The sequence below is a fragment of the Ictalurus punctatus genome, chromosome 18 (genome assembly GCF_001660625.3).
Source record: "Ictalurus punctatus breed USDA103 chromosome 18, Coco_2.0, whole genome shotgun sequence".
In the NCBI taxonomy this organism is placed as follows: Eukaryota; Metazoa; Chordata; class Actinopteri; order Siluriformes; family Ictaluridae; genus Ictalurus; species Ictalurus punctatus.
In genome coordinates, this window is record NC_030433.2 from 6,942,895 (window position 1) to 6,961,708 (window position 18,814).

The following is an 18,814-nucleotide window of genomic DNA, read 5'->3' on the forward strand; positions in this document are numbered from 1 at the left end:
ACAGACACTGCTTGTCTATGGTGATTGCATAGCTAGAACACGTTAGCAATGGGTCTGGCTGAAATACTTGAACTCAATCATTAGGAGGGGTGTCCACATACTATTGGTCATATAGTGTGCATATACTGTATATTAATGTGATAACTGTTAAACACAGCTCATATTTTGTATTATGAATAAATATAAAATGTGCATAATAGAAGCCACAAGCTTTTTCACAATGTCGAGCCCTTCTATATGTTTCTGTTGCTTGCATGACAGGAAAATAAGTCACTGACACAAGTGCATTATTGTAATCTGTAAATAATTGCCCTTTTATACAGCCCTGCTAACATATGAACACAAGTACAAGCAAAAATCTGACAAAGACCTTGCCTTCAGGGACAAGGGTGTTTTACTTTCACTTTCCATTTCTCTCAGATTTCACAGAAGTTCTTTTTTGCGTAAATACGGAAATAAGTATTTCCTGCGCTGAAAGTGCACGGTCAAATCTCTTTGTTCCTTATACCAGTAATGATAAGACATTGCATCTGTTATGAGCAACATTATCAGACAGCACCAGGTCTGCATCATGCATACGAGTAAACAGGAAGCCACAACCCATTAATATGACCCGTGGTCTTTCTCAGAAACAGTACACTGGGGAATAAAGGGGTGTGTGTGAGTGTGTGTGTAGTGACATGGATTTGTTGTGCTCCTAGTGATCCTGCTCCTAGTGATCCTGCAAGGGAAAAACTGAATCTAATTTAAACTTTTAATGCAACTTATTTCTAAACCAAATTGAACAATATTAGAGATGAGAGTTCTTCTCTTCATGACGAAGGTTGATTGAGGAAGTTCTGCAAGCAGACTGCAGATGGGTAGGTGTAATAAATTAAAAAAAACAACAACAAAAAAAAATACACAAACACCCTGTCAATCTCAAAAGAGACATCCAAGGAAGTATAGCCAGGGGGAGTCTCGGTTGACTGAATTTAACCCAAACCTCAAAAACCCAAACTCCAAACGTCGGCCTATAAATAATTAATCCTGTTAGTTAATCCTGTCATTAATCATGTTAGGGTGGATCCGAAGCACACACGCATTCACACCTAGGGGCAATTGCATGTAGGCAGAGTATCTACTGGTATGTTTTTTGGAAGTTGGGAGAAAGCCTTAGGACCCAGAGAAAACCCATTCAGAAAGCCATACAGAAATGCAGGGAACATTTGAAACACCACACAGACAGTAATTTAGTGGTTAACATGTTTGCCCAACATCTCCATGGGTTGAGGGCTTGATTCCCACCTCCACCCTGTGTGCACAAAGCTTGCATGATCTCCCCGTGCATCGGGGGTTTCCTCCGGGTACTCTGGTTTCCTCCCCATTCCAAAGACAAGTGTTGAAGGCTGATCGGCATCTCTAAATTGTCTGTAGTGTGCTATCTTGCCCTGCAATGGATTGCAGCGCCCCGAGTCCCCGGGGATATGCTCCTTGTGGCCCTGTGTAGGATAAGCAGTTCTCTCCATTTTGCAGAAAAGCTTGACGTTGCATTATTTTTGAAGGCATCTTTGCTTTATAGCATTTCTTTAAAAAAGACTTTTGCACAGTACTGTATGTTTTGGTGTTGAAGTTATTAGGATTAAAATCTCTATAGCTCCAAAAATAACCAAAATATTATTTGCAAAATAATAGTAATAGTGCACAGTAATTAGTTATAGCTAGTTTGTTAGTTTCACAGGTAAAGGTTTCCCTAGATGTAAAACATTTGAGAATATGGCCTTCTGTAGGCTAGTGTTTATAGTAAATATAGAGTGGGGTGTGTCACGTTCCACTCAATGAAACATTCTCCAAGGGTAAAAAAGGGGAATTTCTTTCTCAGGATTATTAAGAAAATACCTCATTAGATACATCTTACACAACCGCACTGTTCACTTCCCATAAAATCCGTCAGCTGGTTGTGGTGAAAAAAATAAAGAAAAAAATTAATCGGTCATAGGCAAACCCTTGAGCATGTTGTGTCTTGCAACGGTTAGTTCAGCTGCTGTCTCGTGTTCTGTTTGAAACATGCTCAAATGCCAAATAAAGGAGTAAACGGCTCAGTATAATCAGGCTATACATGTAGCAAGAGCTCTCATGGACTGAATGCATGCATGCAAAGTGTATACAACAGACAAATCAGTAGAATATGCAATATATTCGTGAAGATATCTATTGCAGAACATTCAAAGTTGTAGTGCAATCTGAAACACACATGCTTACCCACACGAGTTAGTTACTGTTCAAGGAACAATTTGAAAATATGAAGAAATTTTTTTATTTATTTCAGCTGCAAGTTTGACGCCTGATGTTTGCTTCTTAGTTTTGGCACTGGAGGGTACAATGGCACAAACAATCCAATTACCATCTCTAGTTGTTTCTCAGACTCAGGGAAAGTGGTGTGACCGGATTTTGAAACCCGAACAAAGACCTGATCCAAAATAAACACGCAGTAAATGTGTGATTTAGACTTTTAGTGTAGGGGTGAGTTCATATTTACGTAGATGACTCCTTTCCGAAATGAAAATGAGGTGTAGTTGTACATGTACAGTAAGTGTATAATCGTGAATGATTCACAATGCTTTTAGATGAAGTTTAAATGGGGAAAATAAAAATATCTATTACGTCATTGTCAAATGGAAAGAAATGTAACCGTAATGATAGATTAATTGCTTCCCATAATGAGCTATGTCTGTTTATGTACGCACAGTGAAATTATATTAGGGACTTTTTGTTCCAGCCAAAACATGTTAAGCAGAACTGTTGGAGTCAGCAGTTTCCTTATAATAAATTATTTCGTTGGTATCGATCCGATACCTAGTATCAGTATTGGGTCTATACCAGCAAAAAAAGAAAGAAAAAAAGTGGATCAGATATCAGAGAAAACATTTCACATCCTATGCATACATACATACATACATATATATACATACATATATATATATATATATATATATATATATATATATATATATATATATATATATATATATATATATATATATATATATATATATATATATATATATAAAAATATAAATAAATGACTCCCCCACCCCGCATTTGTTATATGTACAATGTTAGAGAACTTTATGTGGGTTAGTGGTTAGCACCACTTGGATTGGGGAATTCAAATCCCACCTCTGCCCTTTGTGCATGAAGCTTGCATGCTCTCCCAGTGCTTCAGGGGTTTCTTCCAAGTACTCTGGGTTTCCTCCCCCAGTAAAGTTTCCTTGTACATTAAGAGTACAATGCAGTGAAGATTTTGCTTTTCAGTAATATAAACCAGTACTGTATTGTTTTCACATGTTTTTCCCCCCACTACTGTGATTGCTTTTCACTCTGGCATAGAGCCTTCTCCATGAAAGAAAAAAAAAAAAGGACATCACCTGCTTTTTAAACCTGAGGAAAAATCCTACACTTTAGCTGAAGCAGAACATGAATGAGACATTGAATCATATTATAATTGAACGATATGATATTTTCATTCATGGTAATTTCAGTGTTAGCTGTTTAATGACGACAGAGGGGCTAAATTCCCCCCGTGTTGAAAATATACATCAATTCCTGTATTTAAAGCAAAAAATATTTTAAAAAGAAAGCAAAGCTAGCTGTGTTGGTCAACACAGGGCTTCTCTGTATGGAAGCACCAAAACCACTTGTTAACATTAATCTAGTTTACGGTCAGCTGGACTGTATGGGACTTTCCACACTTTGCTGCCTGCAGTTCAAATCTTCCCTCTAGAGAGTGTCAGAGAGCAATAGAAAAGACACTGCAATACTAAACTTTCTCTTTGTCTTCAGCCTTGACCCCAAGTAGCAGTCATAATTATTTCTTTGCAAAAACAGCTTTTTCAACACATGATTAGAGTGCAAGATTACCGTAAAAAGCACATTACACAACCTTTTGGTTTAAAGTGCAAGATCAGCTGCTTATAAACTAGAAAGAGGAACTTGGTGTGTTATGTCAATTCAGTAAGAACAGCTAGTGTGGTGAAATGCCAGGCATTTCCTTTACTGTAAGTTTATTTTAAATAAATAAATAAAAACCACAGAGTTTCCTTCTCATAAATGCACACACTGGATTTAAAATAAAACTTACTATGAAGTTAAGGACTGTAGCATAAACTGCATGTATACAACAATTTGAGGCAAGGGTCGATTTCGACAATAAAACAGTCAGCTCTGTAGCACAAGGCAGGGGGACACCCTGGACAAGGTGCCAACTAGAGCTGCAACAACTAAACGATAAAATCCATAATGAAAATCATTGTCAACCAATCTCATTATTGATTAGTTGGGGGAGATTTACTCATTACGTTACTTCTGTTCCGAAAACACGCTTCAGAGAGTAAATACTAAAGTTGTGTCCTAAATGACGCACTGTACACTTACACTATGCATTATATACTCTATCGTCTAGTGTGTGAATTTTAGAAAGGTAATACCATCATCTCAAATAGAACACTAGCAGGTTTTTTTTTTTTTTTTTTAACTAAACGGAACTAAGCCGCTTCCTAATCAGTGTCGCATGAATTCATATGCACGCAATGCGACGCCGGTAGCTTTAGCCAGAATACCCAGTCACTAACAATGACTTTTTTCAGCTTACTGTTTATGTCACCGTTACCTTTTATTCCCAACATGACCTCAGTCACCATCAGACGGAGGCGTAATCATCAAGTGACTGAGGAAGAAAGTGTGCGATCTCCAAGTCCTCTAATACAGGGGAGCATTTTATATTAAACACTGCGGAGAAGATCAAACTTTATAAGGTGGAGTTTGCGTAGCACGGAAGCACGACAGTGATGCTGTGACGTGTTGCTTAACAGGTTTAGTTTAATTTAAGTTTGACATTATATGCTGTACTAGTGTAAATTCTGTTGTTAATTATAACGGAAGTGATCTATTAGTAACGAGGCCGCGTTACTCCTCAAGTGCGGTGTAGACGCGGTGATACACAGTGGTAGCACGTGTAAGATAATGCTTGTAATGTCTAATTAAAACACTATGATCAAAAGTAACACAAGTAAAATAATATTCCTAAAGACAGTGAGTAACAGAAACCACAAGGTGCAGTGAAAGCGAGTTTTTATTATTAATTTAGGACTGTAGTTTAATTCAGTGAATCCATAAAAAAATAACACATAAATACTTCATTTATAAAGTATGTCTGTGTGTATTGGGTTCTTTTCAGTCTGAAGTTTATATTTGTAACACTCAGTCTGTGGATTTTATTTTAAATAAATGAGGGAAAAAAAGGTACAGAAAGTTTGCCCCGCCCCCAGCCGATTAATCTAAAATATAATTGGCCGATTAATCAATTATGAAAATAATCGTTAGTTGCAGCCCTAGTGCCAACCCATCGCAGGGCACAATCACACAGAACAAGAGAATTAATAACCTGTGATTTGCTTTGCAGAAGGAACCGTCAGAACTGCTGCTCCAGTAAATCAAAAACCAACACATTCTGAGCAATCAGAAACCAGAATAGAATAGAACAGCGTGGTGGTATAAACTGTGTCCATGTCCACGTCCAATGCAGAAATGTTATACGCAATACTGCGTCTTGTCATGTTACTAGATTACAGTAATGTGGATTCAGAGATTCAGAATACTGTCCTTATTTTTTGATGTGTTTTCACACCAAAACCTGACCTCACAGGTAAGCTGGATCGCATTCAAGCTTATTATTCTTTAAATATAGACTATCCTGTAATTAGGTCTGACAGTTGTAAACACAGACATATTTAGCACACAAAAATGCTGAATCATGAGATACCCGACACTCAAGGTATAAAAAAAAATCTTGGGCCTATTTTTATGGTCAGTCAGGCAGTGTGTAGTCATGTTTTCTTCCTCATGTCATTCTATCCTTACCGACAGATTTACTATTGTATACATTGATAAGGAACAAGGAAAAGGGTTTCCCCTCTCTCTCTCTCTCTCTCTCTCTCTCTCTCTCCCGCCCCTCCCTTTCACACACAGCTTCCTTTCTTAATTGTGTCTCCTTTTTCTCTCTCTACTTCCTTGCACCTGAAGTAAACATTCATGAATCAGCCAAAACAGTAGTTTATTAACATAACCTTCTGATCCAAGTCAGCTAAACACAGCCGTCCTGAGGCTAAGTCCACTTATTAACTCTATTGACATACATTACCCAAGCATGTTTGAGTGCATAAATAGTATACTTCAATTGTGTATGCATATGAAAATGTACTTTCTGGAAATAGGACTAGAATACGTGTGTATTATCAAGTAAAACCATATACTTTAAGGAAGTGGTTCATAAAGTTTATGCCGCCAGGCACACCTTCCAGAGTAAGGGAGTTTTATTCCTGAGAATTTCCACTGACCCAGATCATTAACACTGTACATCATTAACATCACTTCCTGGTTTTATTCTTAAAATCGCAGTTAGATTAAAATTAACATTAATTTATACACACCCCTTTACTTTCAAGTGACCGGTCAACTATACAACTATAATGAACAAATAACCACAGTATTTCTTACTACTTGATAATCTCTGCCACCATGATGCGGTATACAATGAATGTATGTGACAGACGCTTGGGGATCCCCGGACCCCACCTTGAGAACTATTATTGTAAGGAAGCATGCCTGAATTAATGCATTTCCTAACGTTCTGAAGCGTATTAAAGCAAAATTATATTTAATTGCCATTGTAGTACCATGTACAAAACATATTTTTTTTAGTAAATTAAAATACACTTTACTACTCAACACACTAAAAGTATCATTTTAAATATATTTAAGTGCATTTTACTTGCATTATAAGGAGCAGTAAAGTATGTGATGTGTGCATCAGTACACAGTAAATTTACAATATGTTTAAACATGGCTAAATTACAATTTAAACACTTGTCATACAATACATTGCTCCCAATTAATACACTTGGTATGTATTAAAACATTCATTTAAATTTTTGTAAGTGCACCTTAAGGATTTTCTTTTACAAAAGGAAGTAATTAACGTACCAGGATGAAAGCTTTTCGCCAAATAATTACAGTAAAGATCTGAACTCATTCCTTCCTTCACATACAAGGAAAATTAGGGTGGAGGTTGAAGAAAGAGATTGTGTAAACCTTTTCACTGATGCATCAATTAATTGGTATTTTCATACCCACACCCATATAATGGACCTTTACCAAACTGTTGCTATAAAAGTTGAATGCACATAATTGTCTAGAATGTCTTTGTATTCTGTAGTACTACAATTTCCCTTCACTGGAACTAACAGGCCCAAACCTGTTCCGGCATGACAATGTCCCCATTGAACAAAGTGAGCTCCATGAAAACATTGTTTGAAGACAAGGTTGTTGTGGAAGATCTTTAGTGTTCTGCACAGAGCCCCAACCTCAACTCCACTGAACTCTAATCTAGTGGAAAACCTTCCCAGAAGCGTGGAGGGTATTATAAACCGCAGAACAGGAATAAACCTGGAACAGACTGCTTAAAAAGCACATAAGGGTGTGATGGTCACGGGTCCACAGACTTTTAGTCACATAGTATGCAGATTTTGAGAAACCACTCGGCTCAGCTTTAAGTCACAAGCACTTGTGCACAAGCACAAAAGGTTTTATTAGGAGAACTACTGTCCTCATCATGAATTTACACACTGAATAAACTCCAATCGTTGATTTCCACATGAATATCCTGCTTTGAAAAAAAGCAGCCAAACAAATATCACTTTACCCTAAAGCACATAATTTAGCTCAGACAGCTAAACAGGCCACTTAATAATAATAATAAAAAAATTTCAATCATAATGCAAAAGGAGACTGTATAATGTCTAATGCAGAGGTTTGCACTTGCTTTATTCTTTTGGTGGAATTTATTTTAATTTACTACGTTATCAATGCTACATTCTTATGTTTATTAAAAGGAGCATTAGGTAAGATTTTTCAAAACGAGGCAGCAAAACAGAAAATGACAGAAAAGAGGCCCATCCGAACACACGCAAGCACTCCGACCTGGAACATGTTTAAACATTTGTTTTACCCCGATCATGTTCTACTTCAAACAAACGGCTATACCTTTAACCCTCATCAGTTCGAGAACCATGAGATCATACGTGGAAGAACAGTTTCTGACAGTCATGGTTCATGTGACTAATTTATACAGCAGAGAAACAAACAACCAGTGTTTTCTTTTTCCTTATCTGAGTCAGCTAAACACAAAACAAAGCTAGCCTGAAGCCACCAAACCCATTCCCACGAGTCATGTTAAATGCTTATCCTGTGGCATGAACACATGTTTAGTCATTTTATCTGATCATCATTTATATATCTCATACATCTGCTGTCTCCCTGCAGAAAGCAAAACGTATCCAGCGAATCATGTGGTCACATTACAAAACTATCCAATGAGCAAGTTTTTGTTCTGAAGATGTTTCAGTAGTTAAAAAGGAGCAAAACACTTTGCGATGCAAGTCAATGACTGTATGCCATGATGCGCTTATAGGAAAATGGCCTCATTTGGCTGCATGTCCCAACCTGTTTTATTCCTTTTGTGCAAAATGTCAAGGTAGTTTTATTTTTGGTTGTTGTCATCATTCCTCTTTATAACTTATACATTGAAACAAAAGTGTTTCTCCATGAACATGGACAACTTAATACAGGAGCACAGTATACAGGACTATACGCACACTAATCAGCCATAACGTTAAAGACCACTGAAGGGTGTCGTGAATAACGTTGATTCTCTCATTACATTGGCAACGGTCAAGGCGTGGGATATTAAGCAGCAAGTGAAGTCAGTTCTCAAAGTAGACGTGTTGGAGGCAGGAAACATGGGCAAACATAGTGACAACGGCCAAACTGGGATTAGACAACTGGGTCAGAGCATCTCCAAAACAGCAGGTCTTGTGGGGTCTTCCCAGTATGCAGAGGTTAGTACCCAACAAAAAAGTGGTCCAAGGAAGGACAAAAATCAGTGAACTGGCGACAGGGTCACAGACGCCCAAGACTCACTGACGCGTATGAGGAGCGAAGGCTAACCCGTCTGGTCCGATCACACAAGAACTACTGTAGCACAAACTGCTGAAAAAGTTAACGCTGGCTCTGACACAAAGGTGTCATGGAGGCCTTTTTAAAACATGAATTTATTCAATTTGTCTCTGTGGTCCAAAGTAAAGCAGGACTTCTGAACAGATTTAGAAAATGGACCTCAAACTTAATCAGGTTTTCCCCATATAGAATGCAGAGTCTTTTTTATAAGATCTCATCCAACAATGAGCTATATTATTTATTATGACAGGTTGTATTTTTTCATTGGTTTGTGATTACAAGTAACATTGAGGAATGTCTGGGTTAGTGATGATAATAGTAATAATAGTGCTCCATTATCACTTGTTACAGCAGCTATAAATATTGGTTCAACAGCCCTTACCAGACTCCTTTTCTCTTGAAATTAATAAGACAAAGAGGGTTAGGTTCCAATTACTGTACCGCTTATCCTACACAGGGTCGCTGGGAGCCACGAGCCCACCCCAGAGGAAACGGGGCACAAGACGGGGGACACCCTGGCCGATGTACCAATCTCGCACACACACACAAACTCACATACACACAAACACACCCCATCCCTCCAAATGCAGCAATGGAACAATGCCACAGCGCACAAGTTTTGGTTAGCATCGAGCCAGATTAAGATTAAAAACATGGCCTACACACCATGGTACTGACAGATCATGACAGTAAGGTGGAAACGAAAGGGAACACTGATCCAAAAATAGTCTTATCAGGGCGTAAAGCATTGAGTAAATTTGGTTAGCTGCATATAGGTTATGCTTATCTTAAGTGAGTTTTTTTTAAGTGCCCTCTTTAAGTGATAATGTTTGTCAAATCACACAAACTGTATGAGGTTTAATCACAAACCTTGCAGTGAATTTAGGACAACAGATTGCCACGCCAATCTCCCATAGCCAAGCTGGGGGAACAAAACAAACCAAAAACCTACAATAGAAACAATCATAGAAATTCTAACCCTTACACACCATCAGCTGTTAACCATTAAGACCATTACCAAATGGTTCCAATTACATAGTAGAACGTAGATCCTTAAAATGGTATCCACTAGACATAACATGCCACCAATAGAAAGCAACAAATTACCAATAGAGCCCTTTAAACATTAAATTTAAACTATAAACAGTATTTGTAATCAGCAAATTGCAGTGGTATAAGAGGAATAAAACTTCACAGGCAGGCTGCTTTAGGATGGTATGGCAACAAGTAATAAATGACCAAACAGCATGACTTTTTTATTTATTTATTTATTTTTTACATACAAGAGCTGCACTGCACTCGTGCATTACTACATTATTAATAAACCACTGATAGTTTGTGTTCATGTGGAGATTTTCTCTAGCAAGCTAAAATAGTTTTAGTTCCATTTGCTAATTTATTTATTTTTTATTTTTATACTCTTCAGTAGGAAAAATTACCTAGTGTCATTACAAACAAAAAAGGAAGATAATTTACGTATTACCTCAAAAATGGACAAATCCCCCCCACAAATAAAGGGAACATGTGTATGTTTTTATGGCAGCTGAAAAACCAGTTATTTTGGTGCACTACCACCACCAAGTGGAAATGTTTATAGAGCACAACCAAAGCTCTCTGTGAAGACATGCTTTTCAAAGATATAAAACTATATTTAAAAAGAAATAACACCACCAGTTAGCAATAACAGTTGGCGGCCTATTTACAGTAGAAAGTCAGATGGCTGTAAATTCTTAACTCAAAATTGCACAAAACATTTACTTAACCTACAAATAAGTAACAGCGGCTTACACAAACTTTGAACTATGAACCCAGTAATTGCTATATAAATTAACAAAGATTAATGATGCAGGATTTGCCTGTTCAGATCGTTAAAACTAGTTTGGTGTAACAGTGCTGGGAAAATAACGCGTCTACCTGAGCGGAAGATGGGCGGGTCCATGGACATGAACTCCAAGATGGCAGATGAGGACCTCATCTTGTCACGTACCAGAACGTTCTGCTTCACCGGTGCGCATGTTACCGGAGACTGAGTTACTGTGACGAACCTAGACACCTATATGAACACACAAAAAACACCTAGTGTTAGAGTACATGAGGAGTAAACACCCATAGATTCACATATACCTGTTCTCAGTTTTGTTTTGAGGCCAGCAGTACCCATTTGTTTGGAGTTTTTAGTTGTTTTTTTTTGAAGGACCAGTTCCCATTTGTTTGTTGGAGGTTTGGTTTAAAGATCACCAGTACCTGTGAATTTGTGTTTTAAAATAAATAAATAAATAAAGTTGTCAGGTGGTCTGCACTTATAGCACTTTTTAACCTTAGCAGTTCTTTACATCGTTTCTCATTCACCCATTCTCTCTCTCTCTCTCTCTCACACTCTCTCTCACACACACACACACACACACACACACACACACAAAGTAGCAGAGCTGCCATGCAGGGCGCTAGCTTGCCCTTGGGGTTCAGTGTAGGGCCCAAGGTCACATGTAGAGTCATGTGAGCCAGAAATCAAACCCCCCCCCACACACACACAGTTGTGTGCACAGATGTGTAAGGTCACCTGTACCAACAGTTCATTCTGGGGGTGCATTCAAATCACCAGTAGGCATTTGTTTTAAGTTTCATTTAAAGATCCTGTGAATTCAGTTTTTTTTGTTTGTTTAACAAGTCACCTGTATCCCTTTAGGTTTGCATGTGTGTACAGATCACCAGTAACCATGTCGTGGAAAAGTGTATGAAACTCACTTGCAGCCATGGTCTTCATTCGTCTTCAGTCACAGGTGATTATCAAGCTCACCTGGGCCTGTGTGGGTTTGAACATGTATATAAAGATCACCTGGACCAGCTGTGTTTAGAACAGTTTACAAATACCAGTATAAGCTTAATTTTTTTTTACATTTATGTGTCAAGATCACCTGCACAGTGGGGTAAAAAGGAAATAAAAAGCCCTGTACCAGTGTTTTTCAGCATTCTCCTCCAGTTGTAGTTGTCTATAAAAGGTCACCTGTGTGTGTTTGCCCCACAGGAATGTTTAAAAAAAAAAAAAAAAAAAAAAAAAAAAAAATCGGTACCAGTTGCATAGTCAGTGTTGTTGAACAAGCACCAGTACCTGTTTGTCATCAGTATTATGTAGAGAGATCCACCGACTTTCTCAGTTTTGTCTAAAGAGGACTAGTACCAGTGTATATTGAGTAAAACCACCAATACCAGTTTGTTAAAAGACCACCTGTACCCACGGTTTTTGATTAAGGTTGTTTAAAAGTGGTGTTTGTGGAGAATATGTACCCACTTATGGGCACAGCTCTGGCCAAGGGCTCAGGTGTGGAGTTGTTGCTGAAGGTCAGCATCATGGGGGCTAATCAGCATGAACTCTGCTAGTGCCATTTCCTCATGCATCAAAAACACCAGCTACACCTTGAACTGCTTCACACGCTTTCCTCCAAGTTAAGTGGTTACCTACACACAGGATAAAAATCTTAGAATTTAATTGCTGAATCACATGTATAACACCATTTCCGAAAACTATCAAACCTAGAAAGCCTATAAGGAAGCCAAGAGAGGGCCTGTATTAAACATTGAATATTAATATTGTTTAGTTAATATTGCATATAGTCAATATGTTAAAAGAATAAGAACAATGCAGTCATAGGAAAAAACACCACAAGGCAGCACATTCTAGAGCATCTGATAAACTGAGATCTCACATTTGAAAAAGTTTGTGGGATTATTATAGCAATCAAATAGAGGACTAGAGCAAGTATACCTTTGCCAAATCACAACACATGGCCAAGTTTACATATACACACACACCAATTTTATACACACACACACTAAAGAAAACAAAACTAAAAGCACATTATTTTTTCCAACAAAACCACATCAACTAGAGTTTGAAAAGTAGAATGTCACATTTTAATTGCTTGTTAAAATGTCATTCTAGTTTCAAAGTTAATTTCTCAAAAATAGAAACTATTATGTTGGCATTACATAAACCAAATGCACTACATGATATCGGATCCCCCCGTGACCAGTTAGAAAAGTAGCATTTTGTTAAACTAATGATTTAACTCCTTAACCATGGAAATCCCATGTAAAACTTAATTTATCTGAAAAACACTTTAATAACCAACTTTAATAGCTAATTACAAACCAAGTAATCTCTTATGCAAATTTCAACAGGCCACTAATTAAACCCTTATTTTTAGACTGCAGGTATTAAATATGTAATATTACACTAAACATTCAATTACTCATACAATTAATGTGCAAGGTCACACCTTGTTAATTGTTTTCCACCCAATAAAGAGTTAAGTGTTACATTTCTCAAAGAAAAAAAAGAAAAGAGGAGCTACACAGACATTGATTTTTTTTTTTATTGTTAAATCTCCTTAAACACACAAAAATATTTTATAAACAAACAAAAAAAACTGAACTACTACAATATAATAAATCACAACAAACAATACGTTTTGCTAAAACGCTACATATACAAACATTTCAGCTAACATTAAGTAAATAAAAGTGTGCGAGGCATTGAAAATAAGTTCCGCGGTACCTTAGCACCACCCGCAGGCGCCTCTTCAGATGATCACTTACGCCATTTTAACGCTTCTTCTCCGTCTCTTATTGGTCGGTTTTCTTCATCTCCTACATCCGATGCGCCACAGATTTGTAGCGCATTACCGCCACCTAGTGACTCGGAGATGTGCGGTGCCTCTTTACTGCGCATGCGTAAACATGTTACCGCGCGATTCAATCCTCCGCGCATGCGCAAATAACAATCATGTAATATGAGCCCCACCCACTACGTATGACCACAACCCAAGCTTTGCGACATCCTAAGAATCTTCCGTATAAATCTTTAGTTTAGTACTGACCAGTACTACTGAATTTTAGGTCTGTACCACCTACGGTTTGGTGCACAAGATCAGTTTTTGCAGAGAAAATTAATAAATGAATAATAAAGAGTAACAAGAGAAACTTCCTTTGAGGGCGAAAATGAAAATAAACCTACGCTATAACTCGTAACCCTGTGCCATACCACGCATGCGCACTAGCGCCCCTGGCAACTTAGCTTTGCGCATGCGTAGGTGCTTAAACATAGCGCGCATGCGCAGTTCGGGTCGGGCAGGGGACGCTGATGTTTGTTGCAGAAGCAGAAAAGCTCCGTAAAAACATTGGACTATTAGAAAATATCTAAAATATCGGCGAGTCCGTTTGTGCTTCCGAGTCGCTGTCCTTCCACGCAGCATTCACGCAAAACTAAAGTAAGTAACTTCTTGTTCAAAGGATTTTTTTATTTAGAAAATAAATAAAAGGAAAATGTATATAGACTTTACAAAGGGGCGTGTTGGGAAGGTTGCTTTACTCGATTTAATCTGTTAAGACGTCTATAATCGTCAGTGTGTTTGTGTGTTATATTAACTGTGTGTGTCTGTGTATTTGTAACATGGTCATACATTTCATACACACGATTATAAGACGTATTAACACCGGAATAAGCTCTTGCAGGGCCCAAACAATCAGTCCCATGGTGCGCATCCGACACTAGAAGTCCTGCTGTTGCCAACCGGGAAAGTAGCTCATGCACGCGCAGAAAGTCTCCTTATTACGCATTAAATATCATTTGCATATCAAAACGCGTTACATAAAGAAGGAAGAAAACAGTGTGTTTTTCAAAAATTATCTAGCTGACTAATAGTCAGACTAACTACTTATTTACTAAATAGTCAAGCTAACTATTAATGAACAGTGGGTATACAAAAATAATCAAACTAACTGGGTACATATTTACAAAATAGTCAAACTAGCTATTCGTATATTTACATTTTTTGAAGACACACAATATACAGGGTGTGCAAAAGTCTCCATACATACATTAGGGGACTATGTACATTGTATACCAGCACCGTGTTTATTTACTTACTTACTTACTTACTTACTTAAATAGTCAAACTAACTGTTTATTTCAAAAACTAGTTAAGTTATCTGTTTATGTTACAAAACAGTCAAACTAACTATTTATTTAGTTTGAAAAATACTCAAGCTATTGTTTACATGTTTACAAAATAGCCATACTATGTATTTACATAGTTACATACTAAAATAGTCAAGCTATCTATTTACATTTTACAAAATAGTTAAGCTATCTGTTTACATGTTTACAAAATCATCAAACTGTGTCTTTACATAGTTACATACTTAAATAGTCAAACTAACTATTTATTTAGTTTGAAAAATAGTCAAGATATCTATTTACATTTTACAAAATAAAGCTATGTTTTGACATGTTTACAAAATGGAAAAACTGTTTACGCATTTAGTCGAACCATTTGTATATTTACAAAATAGTCAAACTAAACTCATATTTACTAAATAGTCAAGCTAACTAATTACGTATATACAGAATAAACAAGCTAACTGTTAATGTATTTAGAAAATAGGCAAGCTAACTTTATTTATTTATTTATTTATTTATTTATTTTTAAAAAAAGTTGTCAAGCTATCTGTTTACATTTTTACAAAATAGCCAAACTATTTAAATATTTACTAAATAGTCAAGCTATGTATTTACATACTTAGTCAAACTAACTCTTTATTTAGAAAAACAGTCAAGCTATCTGTTTACATCTTTTTCAAAATAAATAAATAGTTTGCTATTTTGCAGCCATGTAAATAGCTGAACTATTGAAATATTTTTTTAAAATAGTCAAGCTATCTATTGACATGTTTACACAATAGCTGTACTATTTACATATTTACAGAATAGTCAAACTATGTATTTACATACTTACTTAAATAGTCTCACTCACTATTTATTTCAAAAACTAGTCAAGCTACCTGTTTACGCTACAAAACAGTCCAACTAACTATTTATTTAGTTTGAAAATAATCTGTTTACATGTTTACAAAATGGTCAAGCTATCTGTTTGCGTACTTATAAAATGGTCAAAGTATTTACAGAATAGTCTGTTAGTCTAAATACAATTTGATTCAGGGAGCTTTTGGGGGGGTGGGGTTCAAATCTATTTCATTCTGCATTTCATTTCAGTAGCCTGGTTTATGTATAATAATTTCCCAGTACAACATCTTACTGTATATTCATTCATCATGAAAAATGGCTGTTTGTTTATAGTGTGTTCTTCTCATCAGAAATATTTCTTAAATGGTCTGCACTTATACGGTCTTAGACTTGACATTTGTTATTTAAGAAAATCAGAAAGTTTCCCATGTTCTGCATCGGTGTGTAACATTTTCAGAAAGACCAGCGATTGATTTATTTCCCCCCATATTTATAATATATTGTGCAGTCTCTGCTGGGATGCGTATCATGTTGTGCCCTGAGTGTATTGTTTTGTGCTCTGTGTGTGTGTGTTAGTTTTGGATGAACCCTGTTAAGCCCGGGCTGGATCTTGGGTTCTGCTAAGCTGCAGTGTCTCAGTGCTGCTTGTTTCTAAATCCTTTGAAAGGATTACTGAGAGACGGGCCTGATTTCTGGAGCTAGGGAGACTCCCTAAATTCCGTTATCCCGCAGGAACGAGCCCAAGCACGGATTTTGGCAATCTTTTCAATTCAGTCTTCGCTGGTGGTTGAAAAACCTGAGAAGCAAAATTAGCCTGATCTATTAAAACGTTCTTATCCTGCCATCGCGCGTTTGTCTTCCTTCGTTAAGTAATCTGTTATTGGCAATCTCTTTCTCTCCGGTTCAAATCCGTAGGACTTTCCTAACATTCTCATTCTCTCACTTTTCATTCCACGCCCACACATGCAAGCTCTCTGGAGAGACGAAAATGTGGTTCTCATTTCAACTGTCATCCCCTCTCTCCCACCCCTCCGTACTTTCTCCCTCCGTCCATATCCTCTTACAGTGTCAGTTTTATTGCATTAGAAAGGATGTGTTTGGTTTTGGTTTGGAGCGATGCACAGCTGGACCGACATTATGACACGAACATCCGCAAGTTCACATGGACGAGACGACTGGAACGAATGGCGACCGGATATCAGACTCTCGTCGTGGAGCGTTCTACCTTATTTACTCATTCGCTCATCTCTGATAGACACTTTATCCTGGTCGGGGTCCCTGTGGGTTCTGGGAATACACTCCGGATAGGACGCTTTGCCAGATGATTCAAATGCTGTTGTGAACAGCATGCTATAGCCTTATATTTAATATGGGTTTAAACCTATCACATTTCCAGATATCAGATATACAACTGGATTGTAGTCTAATAATTAGATTATTTAGCACATTTATACTGTTCATGTGATATATTTGGTGCACAAAGATAACTGGATAAAGAAAAGCTTCTCTGGGAGCTTTTATAAAAACTCCTAGTCAACAATTTAAAGATGAAAGATTATGTGATATTTGCAACCTTAAAAAAAAACTCCTATATACAATAAAATTGGCATGTAAATGGTTTATAGCAAAACTAATCCTATTCAAATAGGGGATTAGATTAAAACAACAACTGTAGCCCAGTAATCAGTTTATCGTGTATGTGTGTATGTATGTATGTGTGTGTGTATATATATGTGTATATATATATGTGTATGTGTATATATATATATATATATATATATATATATATATATATATATATATATATATATATATATATATATATATATATATATATATGATTCTCCAACCTCGATTGATGCTGGATTGTACATTAAATAATTAAACAACAAATTCCGAATGCTACGACAGCTTCTATTATTGTCTTGCATGGTGATATTATTGAGCACATTTCTTCACCCCGTGTAAACATTTTAAGGTAAAACTAATCCCGTCTGAATAGGGCTAGTTTTAAAAAAAATATAAAAAATTTTTACCTACGAGCAGTCAAATTACATTTAGTCAACAGTGAGATCTTTAATTTAAACCGTAAAAGTCCTAAGAGTTTTATATTCGAATAAATGACTGTTTTGGGTTTGCGCTTGCGTTATTTTGAACCACGTTATTACGTGGGCTCGGTCGCGTGAAAGTCGTGATTACCGTTTGTATAATTTAGCGTTCGAGCGCTCAGAGATCACGCAGAGTTCTGATAAACAGATCGCTGTGCGATGATGTGACCCCTGATGGTGCGAGTTATCTGTTGTATGTGTGCTATTCTAAAGGCCAGGCCCAGGAGGACTACATTTAGCCCCACACATGTGGGTGTGTGTGTGAGGCTGAAGTGTGTCAGGAATGCACACCCTTCCCAACTGCCTTCCAAACGTATCCAGTTCGGTTAAAAAAAAAAAAAATTAAGAAAACAGCTACATTTAAGATCAATATAATGAGTAAGGCTACATGTTGTTGTTGTTTGTTCTTTAAACATTATTTATTAATGAATGCGATTTAACTTTTACTTCATTACTTCATATATATATATATATATATATATATATATATATATATATATATATATATATTTTTTTATTATTTGTAAAATGTTGGACTTACTAGAGACTAATAAAGAAAAATGAAAGACGACCAGCAGAAATTGTTCATCCTTATTTGGTGAAAAAAATTTATATCAAAGTATGATTCAACGAAACACGATATGTAGGAAAAACATTTAATAAAACTTAATGTGCGGAAAAATAAATACATGTTAAAAATTGTTTTGTAAAAATTTACATTTTACAATTTTAAACTTTACATACAAAATTTTAACATCAAATCAGCAGCTTCTGACGAGTTTGTAACTATAAAAAAAAAGTTTCAAAATATTGTTAAGAAAGGATATCGTGATCTCGCCAATATCGCAGAAAA

The 18,814-nt window shown here is 36.6% G+C and overlaps 2 protein-coding genes across 20 annotated transcripts in view; one reads left to right on the forward strand and one right to left on the reverse strand.

Annotated features, from left to right (window-relative positions):
* Positions 1–14,062, reverse strand: part of LOC128635363 (uncharacterized) — a 63,992-nt gene extending 49,930 nt beyond the window's left edge. For 3 of the 6 annotated variants that reach the window (XR_008398340.1, XM_053687986.1, XM_053687989.1), the window contains exon 1: positions 10,966–11,573. Coding sequence is in view for 5 of the 6 variants with exons in the window: in XM_053687986.1 (XP_053543961.1) it covers positions 10,966–11,026 (61 nt within the window). In the remaining variant the exon portion in view is untranslated. Of the gene's footprint in view, positions 1–10,965; positions 11,574–11,796; positions 12,072–12,340; positions 12,508–13,606 lie in introns of those variants that run through there. The other 3 variants (XM_053687988.1, XM_053687987.1, XM_053687990.1) reach the window with 3 other exon arrangements.
* An 84-nt stretch (positions 14,063–14,146) lies between these two features.
* add1 (adducin 1 (alpha)) overlaps positions 14,147–18,814 on the forward strand; it is a 37,512-nt gene continuing 32,844 nt past the window's right edge. For 5 of the 14 annotated variants that reach the window (XM_047161665.2, XM_047161666.2, XM_047161670.2 and 2 more), the window contains exon 1: positions 14,148–14,318. The gene's annotated coding sequence lies outside the window, so the exon portion shown is untranslated. Of the gene's footprint in view, positions 14,319–18,814 lie in introns of all 14 variants that reach the window. The other 9 variants (XM_047161669.2, XM_017492189.3, XM_017492188.3 and 6 more) reach the window with 5 other exon arrangements.